The following is a 15,654-nucleotide window of genomic DNA, read 5'->3' on the forward strand; positions in this document are numbered from 1 at the left end:
ACATCTGGCTGTAACCTCTGGGTCAGCAGCCTTTGGCTAAGATTTTAATCCCAGGAATCAGGCTGCCTGCTACCACACAGCACTCTGGAAGGGTAGGGGCTGGGAAGAGACGTTGGGTAAAGGTACACGGAATGTTCACAGAAATTAGGGGGCTTAAACTTTCATCACACTTCTTGTGTTGCCTACCAGGTGGGTGGGTTGCTGGGAAAGAGGAGAAAATTAGGAGGAAGGAGGGCACGAGTCACTGCAGCTAAAGCTTCATCCTGTCTTTCAGAGCTGGGCAGAAATGGAAGTGGCAGGGCCACCAGCTCCTGGCTACATGGGTAAACACAAGAGAAAGAGAGTGTTCGGCTCTGGGCAGCTCTGTGTCCTGACTACTTACCCAGTGATGGATGTGTCCACCTCGTGCATCAGCGGCACAGTCAGCATGAGGGTGTTGTCGTGCAGGGATTCTGAGCGCTCCACGTTGCCACTGTCGAGAGAGGAGAGAGTGCTGGTCAGCACAGCCAGTCCTCAGCGGGCATCTTCCCTCCACATTACAGCTCCAGCTGTCTGTTCTGCACCTTCTTACCCTCGGTTCCGTTTTTGGTCCCTGTACAGCATCACAGTGGGCCCTCTAGGGTCTCAGTTGTGCTCCCCTCACAAAGATGTGAGTGCAGGCAGTGTTTGGGGGAGACGACCCCAGGAGCTGCCAGTGGGTCAGCGCTGTGGGCAATGGAGCTCCGTCTGGCTGGGGAACTCTGGGAGGCTGTGACACACACACTCCAGTCTTCCCAGCTGAGGCCATGGGAGCTGATCCACCGACTCCTGCTGGGGCGGTAGGGGGCATGAATTCTCTGGCACCTGCCCATGCACACAGGTGAGTGGCCTCTGGGCAGCGAAAGCCTCAGGCTGAGGGGCAGGTGCTGGTAGCTGGGAGCTGTCCAGTGTGTGCGTGGGAAAGGTGAGTGCTGAGGGGTCTGGGTGGGCACCACCAGCGAAAGGTGCTTCTACAAGGCTTGTTCCATGAATAATGGGCCAGCAAGGTTATGGCACTGCAGCCAGAAGGGGTTTGCTGTTTCCCATGTGAAGATATCACCCATCATCCATGGACACCCAAGCCCAGAAGAGAGGCCCCTGGCCAGCCTCATCCCAATAAATATCATGGGAGCTCCTGCTGGAACTTCTGGCTCCAGCATGCTCACATACTTAGGGTGAGGAAGTACAGATTGGGGATTCTTGAGAGGTCATTTTGGTCAGTCTCCAAAAATCAGTGCTTTTCCACTGTGATGCCTTCTCCTGGTACCAGATCTGGGGGCAACGGGGGTGAGGGGTGAGAAGAAGGAAGAGAAGAAGGGAGGAGAAGGAAGAGGAGGTGAGAGAAGACCTAGTTTTCCTATATTACTTAATTAAATTCCAAATATGAATTGTGATTACTATTCCAGGGAAGCAACATCCTTGGGAAAAAGCATGGCTATTGGGTACACATTGCTGAACCCAGCACCTACCCTTGGTTCTACCACGCGGAGCGAACATGGGGTCCCAGCTGAAAGCTAAGTTCACCCTCCAGGGATGGAACCCAAAGGTCCCCAGGACCTGCTGAGGTCTGGACACAGCTCACTCGGACACTCCCACCACATCATTCCCCGGACCTGTGCGGAGTTCCTGCCTGCTCTCTGCCCTCCCTCTGCCCCCACCGCCTTCCTCTCCCCACCAGAGAGTGCTGAATGCAACAATACTTAAACAGGCTCACATCCCTTCTCCTCCTCTCTCCCATTGTTCTGAAACAATGGTGCTCTGTGACTCTGACCCGACTCCTCATCTGTCTTCCGCACATGGGGTGACATCCATCACAGTCTGCAGAAGCAGCAGGATCAGGTGTGCCCCTAGTCTAACTCCCCAGCCCTTCCTTTCCCAGGGGAGCAATGAAAGCTGTATAATCACTGCTGCGGGCAGGCCAGAGGTGACTCCCGATGGATGGGGGGCAGGGGGTGGTAGTGGCAACGCCCGGGCCTGCTCCCTCCCCCAACCCAGCATCCCGCCAGGTCTGAGTAATCGGTTCCTGATGCAAGCGCCACCCCTCGTCAGGCCATTTGTCCAGCCACCTGTGGCTGCTGGCAGCTCAGGCCCAACAGTCTCATCTGTCATCGGGTGACTGCTCCAGACTGAACTCAGCTGAAAAGCTGAGATAAAGAGGCTGAACATCAAAAGGCTTCTAGTTATTCTGTGAGCTCGTGACTTGGGGCGCTTCCCAGGGTCTGCAAGGCCTGGCTGCAGAGACGGGGGCTCTTGAGAAACTGTTTAGTCTCAACTTTCTGTCCTCCTAAATCCACAAGTAGGCAAGAGACCTTCAAAGGGTGGTGATGGGAAGAAAGAATGACTGATGACTTCATTGTGGCTTTCAAGATAAGGAGCCTTCTGTCACATCAGGGAGTCGAGTGCTGCGGGTGCCCTCTGGGGCGGTAAGACCAGAATTTTTCACCAAAGTCTGGAAAGAATCGAGTGTCGGAAATATTCTGCTGCATGTTTAATAGATAATATAGCTCCCTTAACATCTGTGATTCAAGGAACTAGAAGATTCTGATATTTAATTATTTAAGCTACCAATATGAGGTCTTCCCTAAAGCTATGTAACATTTTTTATTTTTTATTTCTTAATTTTTAAAAAATTGAGTAACAGTTGAATTTACAATGTTGTGTTAATTTCTGGTGTATAGTATAGTGATTCAGTTATATATATATATATGTGTGTGTGTATTCTTTTTCATTACAGGCTTTTATAGGTATTGAATATAGTTCCAAGTACCTAATGATATACAGAAATATTAATGTACATAAGGGGATGTTCCTGAACTTATTAAGTTATTAGCATTTTCCTATATGCTCAGCACTGCATCTGGTAAATAGCAGATGCTTAATAGATGTGTGTTGAGTGAAAATGTGCCCAGTATAGAGTAAGGGATTACAGAGAGTAATCACTTGATGAGCCTTTTAAAAATCCCAGTGCCCAGACTGCACCCCAGACAAAGCAGATGAGAATCCCCACAAGGTGGACCAGGCATCAGAAGGTTTTAAAGCTCCCAGGTGACTCCAGTGGGCACCTGAGACCAGAGCACCACTGTCTATGGAATGTGGTTCTGGAAGATGGAGTTTCCATCAGCGTGTTGTTGGCGCCCCTTCTCTGACACCTCTGATTAGCCTGAGTGAGGCTGGGAGGTGGGTGGAGTTTCCTCTTTTTGACAAGGGAAGTCTCTTCCAGGTCATATTTCCTGCCCAAACGTTCCTTCCCAGGAATATCAACTGCCCCAGTGTTGAGGGACCCAGACGGCACGTTGATGGCTCTGCCCAACAACGGCAGGTTTCTGTGGATGCCAGAAAACAGCAGGAGGATGAGAATTTTCAGGTTTGAATGGGGGTCTGTCCCCCTTTATAAAACCCAGCAGTCTTGTGCTCTGTGGGCAAGCTATTGCATTGCCTCGCTACCCTCTTCAAAAACGTGCAGTGGCTCCACTGACTTCAGAACACAGTTGAGACTTTCTGGGCCCTCCACAGCCCAGCCCAATCTCCTCTTTCTGACCCATCTTCCACTGCCCTTGTATGTTCCCGCCTTTCCTTGGAGATGGCTCAGGAATCTCCAGTGGGCTCCAACGCCTACCACCCACGTGGGTGTGACAGAGCAGGCTGTCCCATGCACATCTGCACCGCTGTGCCTATGCTGCTGCAGCCTGAAAACAGACTCCTCTGCTTAAATGCCACCTCCCCAGTGAAGCCCATCTGGACTGTAACAGTGGGAATGAAGTCTACCTTCTCTATGCTTTGCACGTGTTTCCATTACATCAGAGCCACGTTTTATGCAAACGTGAGTTATGTGACCTTGGAAATAGTTTGAACAAAAAAATAACCATGTCTTGCATGATTTCAAAGCCATGATTTCAACTGTAACCTATGTTGAAATGCTCTCACCCGTGGCAGTGCTGCCCTGACAGTGGGAGCTGTGCTGCCCTGGAAGGTTCTGCAGGATTTGGGGGACTGCAGGGCGGTATTTTAACATTCACTACTATTCTTATTTACATCTGTTTTGCATAGTCTATCACAATATGTAGGATACAATTAGTGTTTGTTCAGTAAGTCCAACTAAAGGCCAGAAAGTCATCACCTCTGCAGAAGCTGGATAGGACAACACCTGGTAAAGAAGGTCCAACAACCACTGTGATGGGCTGTGCTCTCATTTTTAGGAGAAAGAATGTTCGCTAAAATATCAAAGAAAACGTTTTAAAAGAAAAATAGAGAAAGCAGCATCAGAAGCAAAAATATGCTATGGTGCTTGTGGATTGAGGGGCTCTGAAAATGAATGCTTCCAGCTGCATGGTGGTTCCCAAGGGAAAATTAATCCTAATTCTGTGAGTTTTAAATGATGTTGAGACTGAGGAAGGCCTCCAATGAAAAAATAAGATAAAACAAAGCCTTGTTGTGTGTGCACCCCACCAGTACTGCGGCTGTCCACTGTCAGGTTATATTTGTTGGGGCCTGACCTGAGCTTCCCAAATGCCCAGTGACTCCAGGCTTTGAGGATAAAGCCATTGATGAGAGACAAGAACGAACTGAGGATGATGTTGAAGGATTCAGGACTTGGGAAAAACCTTAGTCTAACTTTTGCATAATTGCTGTTTTTGAGAAAATTCAAAAATCACTCAGGCTGGGGTGAGGATGACAGGATGTTAAAATGCAAGTTTTGGCTGAGGCATAATAGATGCCAAAATCCAGAGGAAAGCACTAAACCAGGATTTAGTACGTCTGGTGGCAAAAATCCAAGATAGAACGTCAACGATGTAACAGAGTTGAGTAAAGAGGGTTCCCGGAGATGGATTTTGGAGAAAATGGTTTGTGGTGGGGGAGGGTGTCTGTTTTTTTAAGTCAAGCTTCAGGGAACCCTGATCAGAAGAGTCAGATGCAGGCCCAGGAAACATAAGGGGAAGGGGCTGCTGGCTTTCCCCATCCTGACCCCACAAGGATCACTTGCATTTCCAGAGACTGTTAGGACAAAGACTGCTGAGTGTGATCTATACGCTGAAGCCAGTGTGGGGTCACTTTTGGTCCTGTTCCAGGGCACAGTCTCAGCGGCAGAAGCTGAAGGCATCTTTGTTTGCCTAGAGGCTGACGTTGGAGGATGTGATGAGGGAGAAAGCACAGAAGAGAATCCTCAGCGCTGGGGTGGTTCTCAAAGGGAAAGAGCAGCTCTGGATACTCGCCCCGCCCTGTGAGTGCCCCAATAGTACCTGTTAGGTAAGACCTTTCCTATTTCACTTTGACCTCTCACGACCTCTGCTGTGAACCTTGGCGGTGGGGTGGGGGAGCTCAGAAACAGGCTCTTAGGAAAAGGGGGAGGGCCGGCAGAAATACCACTGGAGGAAAGTCAGAACATCCCCAGAGGCAGGCTTCCCTCCTGCAGGCTTGCCCTGGCGGAAGGGAGGAAATCTTAACTGTGAATCAAGTTCTGATTATTTCATGAGACTTTAATTACAGATTTGTGAATTGCTTTGAGCCTTGAAGAAACCGTAGGACTTTGCATTAACTAAGAATGACCTGAGAACGTACAGACTGTCCCAGATCGCCTCCAAGGACAAGAAAAGAACAAACCCTGCCAAGTGGGCTTAGAATAGCCAATATGCCGTGCTTGCTTGGTGAATTATTCCGCTCCCATCTCCCTCTGACGTTCTCTGTTCATTCATCCACTATCTGTCCCCCTGACACCAGCACGCTAGCCCACAGAGTAGGGATTTTACCAACTTGGGTCCCTGCTGTATCTCCCCTTGTCTCATACATTGCCTGGTTGCAGCAGGTGCTCCTACACACGTTTGTAGAATGAGTGAGTGACACGTGCCTGCCCTGCGCTGGGTCTGCTGTCCTCCTCTCGGCTGGGCTGTGTCTGCCTCCATCTCTGCACCGACACCATGTTGACACGGTTTGAAATGGAAGACTCTCTCTCACCTCTGCTCCCTCTCGGCTCCTGCCTGGTGCTCTAACCTTGATGGACATGCACAGGATTGAGTAGAGTGGTCCAGAGCAGGACCCTTGCTCCACCTGGGGGTCAGACGCACGGCTAAGCTGGTGCCCGTTATCCTGCACGACTGGGCTCATCGGAAGGGTCAGGGATATGACCTTCTCTGTAACTTGGAACATGGAACTGGGAGCTTTTCTCAGTGTCCGGGGGGCACTGTCCTCCTCGGAGGAAGGCTCCAGTTGAGCTCCCTCACTTGTGAGATGACCATGTGGGTGGGGGGCCTCAGTTTCACAATGCTTAGCCCGTTGCCTCACTCTGTGCCCCAACCCTGCAGGCCTCCAGGCTGGACCACGTGCTAACCCTGTCGCTGCCTGGTGCCCTTTCCCTGGTTGACTTTCAGCCTCTGGTCTCATCGTCTGCTCACCCAGTGTCTGGCCTTCCATCTTGCCGGCTTTCATTAGCCATGTGGTTCCTGATTTTCTTTTCTCATCTTTTTCTGTGGATCTTGCCTGACCTTGGCCTTCAGGGTGTTTGGTTCAGATCTCCAGACCACCTCCGGGATGGTCTAAGGACTCCTGGCATGAAAGTCTGGCTGGGAGGTTAAGGCAACTAGAGATAAGACATGATAACTGAATGCCTGATCCTTGATCAGACTCTGGACCAGTGAAAAAGTGGCTATAACATCATTTTGGGGACAAGTGGCACAACAGGAACATGGATGAGATAATCATGCTGTATCAGTGTTAAATTTCCAGAATTTGATAACTATACTGTGGTTATTTAAGAGAATGGTCTCATTCTTAGGAAATGCACTCTGGGGTACTTATGGTAAAGAGGCAGGATTTCTGCAATTTACTTTCAGCTAGTTGAAGAAAAAAAAACATACACAGAAGGAGAATGATAAAAAATGAGGAGGAGTGTACAGATTGGGTGAATCTGGGGGAAAGGGTGTATGGGGGTTCCCTGTGCCATTCTTTGCCACATTTCTCTTATGTTTAAAAGCATTTCCAAATAAAAATTCAAATAAAAAGGTTGCCTTGGGTATCCAACCTACACCCCAATCAAAGCTTGTTATCTCCCTATCCAGCCACCTAAATACCACTCCTTCCATCCCAGCTATCAGCCAAGTGCTACCCAGATGAGACTTCAAGGCACGTGTGGATTCTGGCTTGTGGAGGTAGCTCACAGTCCCAAAGTCCCTCCCAAGCACCCTTGGCTATGTGGAGAGAGGCAGGAACACAGTCCTGAGAGAAGACATCACCATCGCACTGTCTCCCACCCTGACTACCTGTCCATTTCACTCTTCGGATAAGCCCTCTCCTGAGGATTCTCCTGGGGGCCTCTACCAACAGGCTTGACCGGCCCTTGGGCTGCAGGTGCCCCCACCCCGCATCAAGGGATGTGGTGGCCCATCCATGAAAAACCACTGACCCTGTCCAACAACCCACAGAGGATGTGTGTGAGCTAACCAACCACATGAGTGTGGGATGGAATCCTTACCTCTCCTGGCCTGTCTCTACTCAACTGTAGAATCATTACCTTCAACTGGATGATCCCCAGGCCTTCCCAGCTCCGTCTGACCTGGTGTCTGCACGAGCAGCACTAGACAAGCACCACCCCCGAGAGACCCGAGTTTACCCAATGGTTTGGGGCTTCATCCCTGAGCTGCTTCTTCCTCTCCGGCATCCCGGGCACCATCATCAAAGCATGACCAGGGCATGACCTTTCCTGGTCCCATACATCTTTCATCTTTCAAAAAGATGTAAGTTCCCCTTACCTCTGAGCAGTAACGATGAAGCTAAGAACTTCCTCTTCCCCAGACAGGTGGCTCGTATCAAAGATCACGCTGAATTCATACTAAGGGAAAAGAAAGTGATGTTTGGCAACAGCAAGCATTCCAAACTCAAACGCTAAACTCTTCTGCCGTTTACAACCTCTGGATGCTCATCTGCACGACAAGCTTTATTTCTGACGCGTGCCTTTCTGATGGTCAGGCCAGACATACAGCTTTAGCAATAAAATCTGGCCCAGAGCATACTCTGGTGAGAGGCACACTGTCCTTTTCAGCAACTGAGGTTCTCATTAGGAAGCGATATGCTTGAACTCTGAAGCCAGGACTTCCTAAATTTCACCCACACACCATCTTCCCAATTTTTGCCACATCTGCTTATGACATCACCTGTGATATGTACTTTGTATTTTTATTGCCTCACAGTTTCGGTTTAGAGACTGTTTTAAAAGAGAAAACTTATATCACTATTACAGATGGGAATCTACCATTACAGATGGCCATAAAGAGGTAATCATAAAAATAAACATAACGAAAACAAAGCAGGGTTGAATTCTGTTGCCTGCTGAAGGCTCTGTGGCTAAGGTCTACTCTATTTGGATAAAAGAGAGATTAACAAGTGGTAGGGAGGTATTACAGATATGCTAGCACAGTGGAGATTTTCTCCCACACGTGGTTAGGACTGAAAGAGTGTTGAAAAGGTAGTAACTTCCTCACTCTTAGAGGCAATGTTTAGTTCTGATCCACGCACCACTTCAGATTATACTGTGAGCCACATAAAATCATCTCAGGTACTCCCAGCAGTGAGCATCCTGTGACGTGGGGACACTGCCCTGAGCAAATGGTTTTCACCATATACACATCAGGCGTACAAGCCAGGCTCTACCACAAACTGACTATGAGATCTCGGGCAAGACACACAATCTCTTTGTGTTTTTCTTCTTTTATTTTATTTTACTTTTTGTGTGTGTTTTTCTTCTTTTAAAATTAAAGTATCGTTGATCTACAATGTCGTGTTAGTTTCTGGTATACAGCATAGTGATTCAGCCATATATATATACATACACATAAATATGTGTGTGTGTATATATATATATATATATATATATATATATATATAAATATATACACATATTCTTTTTCACTGTAGGTTATTACAAGAGTTTTTTCCTTGAATGTCAATAAAAAGAAGGTGGACAAAATGATTCCTAAATTCCATCAAGTGCTAAGAGTCTATGACTTACTTAATGCCTGAATATTCCAGTTCCTTTATGACTAATTCTAGACAATGGCTTAACTTTGCAACACTGGATTCGACTGAACCGAATACTGCACAAAAGTAATGAACATTGGACCATCAAATATAGTGGACATTGGACATTCTTCCTAGACAGAAATTTCTGTTGCCATGAGATGTGTCAGCTTATAGTGAGGGTGGGGCATGGAGACAGGACAGGAAACAGAGCTGGAGGACACAAAGGAAGGGAAAAGTCAAGGGTCTTGTCCCAGCAGAGTCAGAACTGGCAGGAGATCTGAATGAAACCCTCTAAAGATCAAAGTGAGGTGAGAAGCAGAATATGTGGGCGAGAAGCCAAAATCTGAGCCAGAGTCCTGGGAGAACAGAAGGTCAGAGACTGGGCAGGCTGGTCGTGAGAGACAGAGACAGACAGCTCGCAAAGCAAGCAGATAGTGTGGTCATGAGGCTTAGCAGGCAGTCTGGAGCCTCACGGGACAGGGAGGGGCGAGCCAGAATACAGACAGAGGGAGACCCCTGTCCCTGCCGGATCACTTCTTGGGCTTTCTCCAGGGACTCACCCCCGGATTGCCTGCCTCCAGGTTTAGTCCTGCTACAGGTCTTAACTTCTGTATGTAGGAGGAAGGTGATGATGTTACCACGCTGGAAAAAAAATCCAACACCCAACATTCATACTTTTGTCTGCTCTATGACTTTTACTTATTTGTTTGTTTATTTACATTGAAGTAGTCAGTTTACGATGCTGTGTCAATTTCTGGTGTACAGCATAAAGTTTCAGTCTAAGATGTACATACATATATTCCTTTTCATATTCATTTTCATTATAGGTTACTGTAAGGTACAGAATACAGTTCCCTGTGCTATACAGAAGAAACTTGTTGTTTATCTATTTTATATATCGTAGCTAGTATCTGTAAGTCTCGAAGTCCTAATTTATCCCTTCCCATCCCCTTTCCACCCTAGTAACCATAAGTTTGTTTTCCGTGTCTGTGAGTCTGTCTTTCTTTTGTAAATAAGTTCATTTGTACATTTGGATTTTTTTTTTAAGAGTCTACATGTAAGTGATATTATATGGTATTTTTTTCTTTCTGACTTATTTCACTTAGTATGACAATCTCCAGGTCCATCCATGTTGCTGCAAATGGCATGATTTCATTCTTTTTTATGGTTGAGTGTATTTCATTGTGTATGTGTGTATATATATATATACACACATACATATATATATATCACAACTTCTTTATCTAGTCATCTGTGGATGGACATTCAGGTTTTTCCCAAGTCTTGACTATTGTAAATAGTGCTGCCCTGAACATTGGAGTGCACGTGTCTTTTCGAATTAGAGCTTCTTCGGCAAATATGCCCAGGGGTGGGATTGCTGGATCATATGGTAACTCTATTTTCAGTTTTTTAAGGAATCTCCATACTGTTTTCCATAGTGGCTGCACCAAACTATCTATGATTGTCTTGACAGGTAATGAATTTTAACAAAATTTAATCCCCTAGAAATCAACCTTGCTTTGTTTTCATTGTGTTCATTTACTCATTTTCTCTTTACAGTAAGTGAGCCTGGATCCATCTGTGATAGTGATGTATGTCTCCTTCTAGAATAATCTTTAAACTAAAACTAGCAAGACATACCTTAGGTCTGATTTGGAATGTAGGCTGGATTCTATAACACAATGGTTACTTTTAGAGTTTTTCCATTAAGTCTACTTTCTGTTGCTCAAAAGATTTCAAGTAAATTTATGTGTGTGTGCCCCACATATTTTACTACAGGCAATGATGCCCAAGGTTCAGGGTGTTCCTCCTGCATCCTCACCCTACCTGGAGTCTCATGTGATTTGGCCTGCATTCTGCCAGCTTTTCTAAGGGCAGCCACCTTTTGGGGCTTCCCTTCTCCTGGAATGAATGTGGACAGAATGAGGATCAGAGCCAGAAAAAGGCTGAGGAATCAAGGATGTTAAGAGCCACCGCTGTTCGGAGGTAGTACATTCAACGAGGCTGATGGGTTCAAGTGATCTGCTAAGAAACAAGCAAGTCTTTCTTACTAGAATGTTCTCAGAACTGGTTGGCAGAACAGCTACTAAGTACTGGGACCAAAAAGCCTCAGAGATGCAAATGATCTGATTCTATGACATAGGCGGGATAAAAGGATTAGCCTTTCATTTTTTTTAGGGGTGAGGGTGAGGTGGACAAAGGAATATGAAATTTCCTCCAAATCACAGCAGGGAAACAGCTTCCATTTTAAAAGGTAGACTTAGTCTTTTAGAGTCTAGTTTTGCCTCAAAAAGTCACATCTTCTGCATCTCTGCATTTCCTTATGATGGTGGCTCTACTAGAACACTCCATGAATCTCCGAATATGCTAGAACATGTTATTGTTCGGACTTAGAACTTCTGGCTCCTTATGAATACCAAAGTGACTGCAATTTATTGAACTTAAAAAAAAAGTGAAGTGCAACACAATTATTCATTTATGTCTGAAGAATTTTAAGAGGGCTCTTCAAAAAATTTTGAGTGTCCAGGGGAGTGACAGCCAGGGCTACAGATCACTAGCTCAAACCGCATCTCTTCCTATGTTGTCTCAGGGACTCAAAGTGGCATGGAATGTCCCAGAAAAAAAGAACAGTGAGAGGCCCACCAGATGGTGCCTGACAAAGCACAAAGGCCATGGTGTGCATGTCACACTGGGGTCTGTCAGGAGGATCAAGGAGAAAGCCCATGTGACCACAGCCCCTCTGGAGCAGAGCTGGAGACAGCAGTGGACGGTGGACGGGGGTGGCTGGGCCCAAGCAGGGCTTCGAAGGCTGCCCCACTGCTGAGGGAGGCAGGGGTGTGGAGGAAACCCCTGGAGAGGAAGCAGGCAGAGTCTGTGCTGGAGGGAAGGGCCAGCGGCCTGCTGCCAAGGAAGTGCCCCGTCCCTGCCCCTTACCTTGGACTTCGACCTCATGAAAGGAAACCCCACGCTGCATTTGAGGAAGTCGGACTCCAGCAGTTCACAGGAAATGCCCATTTCCTCCTGAAAGACAAAAGGCCCAACAGGTGGGCTGGCTGCACCCAGACAGGTGTATGGCAAGGGGAGGGGGGGAGTGCAAATGGAGACCTCAGCAGACACGGTCCTGCTTTATGGAAAGTTCTCAGACAACGGCCACTGTGGGCCGTGTTGGGCTGAGGAACCCCTGACAGGCTGTCCCCGGGCCTCCACTGACCGCCCGCCCTGCCGGAGGGTCCCTGGGACGACAGGTGCAGACGACAAAACCACTCTGCTTTCCTAACCAACGCTCTGGCTCTGAACCCCATGCTCTCCTGGTGACACGGCGCGGGCCGGACCGGGCCGCGCCGCGCGTGAACTGGACGCCTGCTTAGCTTTGGATTAAATGGCAACGAAGTCTCCTTTCTGGCCCCTTTCTCCTAAGCCCACGGCCTAATCCTGCCTTTCAAAACCTTACTAGTTCCAGAAAGACAAACATACTGAGGAAAACAGGGCTTCTTTCCACAGCCTGAAGCGGTGCGGGCGGAGCTGCTCCCGCCAGGCCTTGGAGGCGGGGGGGCGGGAGGCGAGGGGGCCTCCAGCGCAGGCGCGGGGCTGGACTCCGCACGCAGGCGCGAGAAAAGAGGAGAGGGGCCGTGGGAGGGGGCTGCCGTCTCTCCACCTGGACACAGCGTTTACAACCCAGGTCCAAGGCAAGCGGGAGCCTCGTCATAACCCACAAGGCCTCTCCGGGTCACTGAGGCCAACTCAGGAGTTCCAAGGGGAGACAGAATGGTTGCTGATTCTGGAAAAGGACAAGGCACAGCACAGAACTAGCACTGCCGGTATGGCCAGAAGCTGGGGCACTGGAGTTCAGTGAGGCCACGGGACTTCTCCAAGGTCATTCTCCACTGACTCTAAAACCTGTCTCCTTCCCCTTCTGGGGCCCTGATTTTCTAAGAGGGAATCAGCCCCAGCCAACAACACAACAGCAGCCAGGAGGGGCCAACTCGTGTGGATTCCAGTTCTGAAACGCCACCCAGGCTACCTCCTCCAATTTCCAAGACCTGCCCCTCAGCTCAGACCAACCTTGCCAGCTAGAAAGGTGAAGTACACTTTTCAAAACTGTGTGTCCAATTAGGAAAAAAAATCTGAGCACTTATCACAAAATACTTTTTGAGTTACCAGTTATACACATATACACCTATACTAATATATTATAAACATTATCAAACACACAAAAGGTAAGAAATAGCAGAAAATAAATAACTTATCTGTAGGGTTAGAAGTCAAGATAATCATTAGGGAGGTAGCGAGAAGAAGAGAGATCTTGAGATGCTGGGGATGTTCTCAGGTGTGATTACTGTGAAAATTCATTGAGCTGGGCACTTAATGATTTGTTTATGGGGATAACTGATGTCAGTGATTGTAAATTTTCTAATGGTCCTCCATGACCTTAGCGAGTATCCCTCGTGTGGACTTGGGACCTCCTGCATGAGAATCAGCTTGGGAGCAGATTCCTGGGCCACACCACAGTGGTCTGAGTAGCAGACTCTGATTGTGGGGCTTGCAATAAGCATTTTCAATACGTGGTAGGTGACAAGGTAAGTGTCCTGCTGTGTGATGAGTGGGAGCCACTGCTCTGAGTTTTCCTTTCTTTGGTCCATTCTACAGGCTGCTTGAAGAACCTTCTTAAAACACCTGTCTCCATTGTGAACAGAATAAAGCTCAGAATCTTAACACTGGCATCCGATTTGGCCCATACCTGTTATAGGCCCTCTGTCCCCTGAGCACATACGTTACTATTCTACAAATACCCTCCTCCTGGTATCATTTCCACACTTTTGTTTAGGCTGTTCCCAACTTCAGGAACACCTTTCCTCAGCCCCTCCTCCCAGGTTTTCTTCATCCACCTTGTCCCAAACATTCACGGGCGGTAAGTTCACATACGTAACACAGACAGGGCACAGGATTCAGAATAGACCCCGAATATCCATTGGGAGGCTGGGTCATTGCCTCCCATGATCAGCACTGAGGACGCAGGTCTGAAAGACAACAGTCCCTGTCCTTGAAGAGCTCACAGTTTAGAAGGGGAAGACCTCCCAGCACAGAAACAGACACTGACACGGCACTGTGACCGGCAGTTCTTGGAACCTTGAGGACACATATTGGGAAGTTCAGTACAGAAAACCAGAGAATAATTGCTCAAAAGCCGTCTTAACTGTGGGGCCCAAAGATTAGACTTAATGATTCTCTGTGGGTGGTCTCTTGCCACCATCCTCTTCCTGATATTCCTTCCCCCATAAGTAATGTCCACAATTGGCCCAAGTTGAAGCTATTCTAAATCCTAGCTAATCGGTATGGGCATTAGAAGCAGCGATCCCAAGCCTAGGTGACCTTCTCTCCCTTAGACAGTCCTGATTCGTGCCTGCTGTCCTGGTGTAATTATTCTCAAGAGCGTCCTAGCATATACACAAATTACATTATTCAGCCTAGTTCCAGACTCCTTTTGGAAAGTTGAAAACCCCACTGGAAATCCCTCTCAAACCAGTAGAGAGGTTGTCAATTTAAGTCAAAAGTCCTTCTGTTCTTGAAGATTTATTATTGCCCTGAAGATTCCCTTCAGGTATTTACATGGGTGTGAAGGACTGACTGTGGCTTTAAACACTGACTCTGGAACTTGAGGGGACCTCCGCTGACTTAGCTCTGATCTAAGACTGCTTTCGGTTATCCAAGAACTTCTGAACTACCTTATTTCTGTGAATTCCAAAATGCTAGAAAATAATATTTAAACCAGTATTTACTGCATTATTCCAAGTCTCTCCTCTACACTTCTCAGTCTACTAGAAATCACAGAATTTGGGCTGGAGCTTGGTGGGGACAAGCAAAAAAGGGGGAAAAACAAAGAATTCTCCAGGAACAAGGGCACTGAGAATCCAGTTCACGCTCATGCGCTCCCGGAGGGTAGCACAGGGAGGGATGTCACGGTCACCCTTCTGCCACCTGTCAGCCCCAACATGGCCCTCCCACGGCTACGAAAGTCCCCTTGACCAAAAGGCTTTAATTCTATATTCCGCTCTCCTACTGCAGCTGTGAGGGAAAGAGCCTCCCAGAACGGGGGCTTTGGCAAACACTGTGACTCCCGGGGTGGACAGCATAGGTGCTGCATCCAGAACCCCTTTCCCGGATGGGTTCAACAGTCCCTAGCTGAGTGGGAGCCACTTTGCCTGGGAGGTTACAATGCCCCTTCTCGCAAGCATCCTGCAGCCTACGATTGACGTGGGTGCAAAGGGCTTTGATTGACATGGATGCAAAAGGCCGCCCCCTTTGCCTCACGGTGAGACCAGCTGTGCTGTGCAACTTATATTCCAGAGCCCCTAGGGGAGGAGGCAGAGAGCACATCCTTGTTTGGCTCCTTCCTCTGCCCCACTCTGCCCCCCTTCATGCCTCATTTCCCAAGAGCATTTCTGTAATAAATCACTTGCACAGGAATCCCCGTCTCAGGTTCTGCTCTGGGGAACCTGACCGCAGACAATGCTCTTTATAGAGAGGCTGCTGGCACTGAGAGCTTCTGGAAAGTACTGGGCATTTGTCCCCGGGTGGGGAGAGGCAACGGAAGGGGAACACGCATGTGGTAATAAATCTTGTTCAGCTCCA

General features: G+C 48.0%; 1 protein-coding gene across 1 annotated transcript in view; it reads right to left on the minus strand.

Annotated features, from left to right (window-relative positions):
- ITGA9 (integrin subunit alpha 9) overlaps positions 1-15,654 on the minus strand; it is a 314,558-nt gene that overhangs the window by 67,709 nt on the left and 231,195 nt on the right. The window contains exons 19-21 of the mRNA XM_031469935.2: positions 11,959-12,045; positions 7,758-7,837; positions 383-472 (exon numbers count right to left, since the gene is read on the minus strand). Of these exons, the coding sequence (XP_031325795.1) occupies positions 383-472; positions 7,758-7,837; positions 11,959-12,045 (257 nt within the window). The remainder of the gene's footprint in view (positions 1-382; positions 473-7,757; positions 7,838-11,958; positions 12,046-15,654) is intronic.

Source organism: Camelus dromedarius, chromosome 17 (assembly GCF_036321535.1).
Source record: "Camelus dromedarius isolate mCamDro1 chromosome 17, mCamDro1.pat, whole genome shotgun sequence".
Taxonomy (NCBI): Eukaryota; Metazoa; Chordata; class Mammalia; order Artiodactyla; family Camelidae; genus Camelus; species Camelus dromedarius.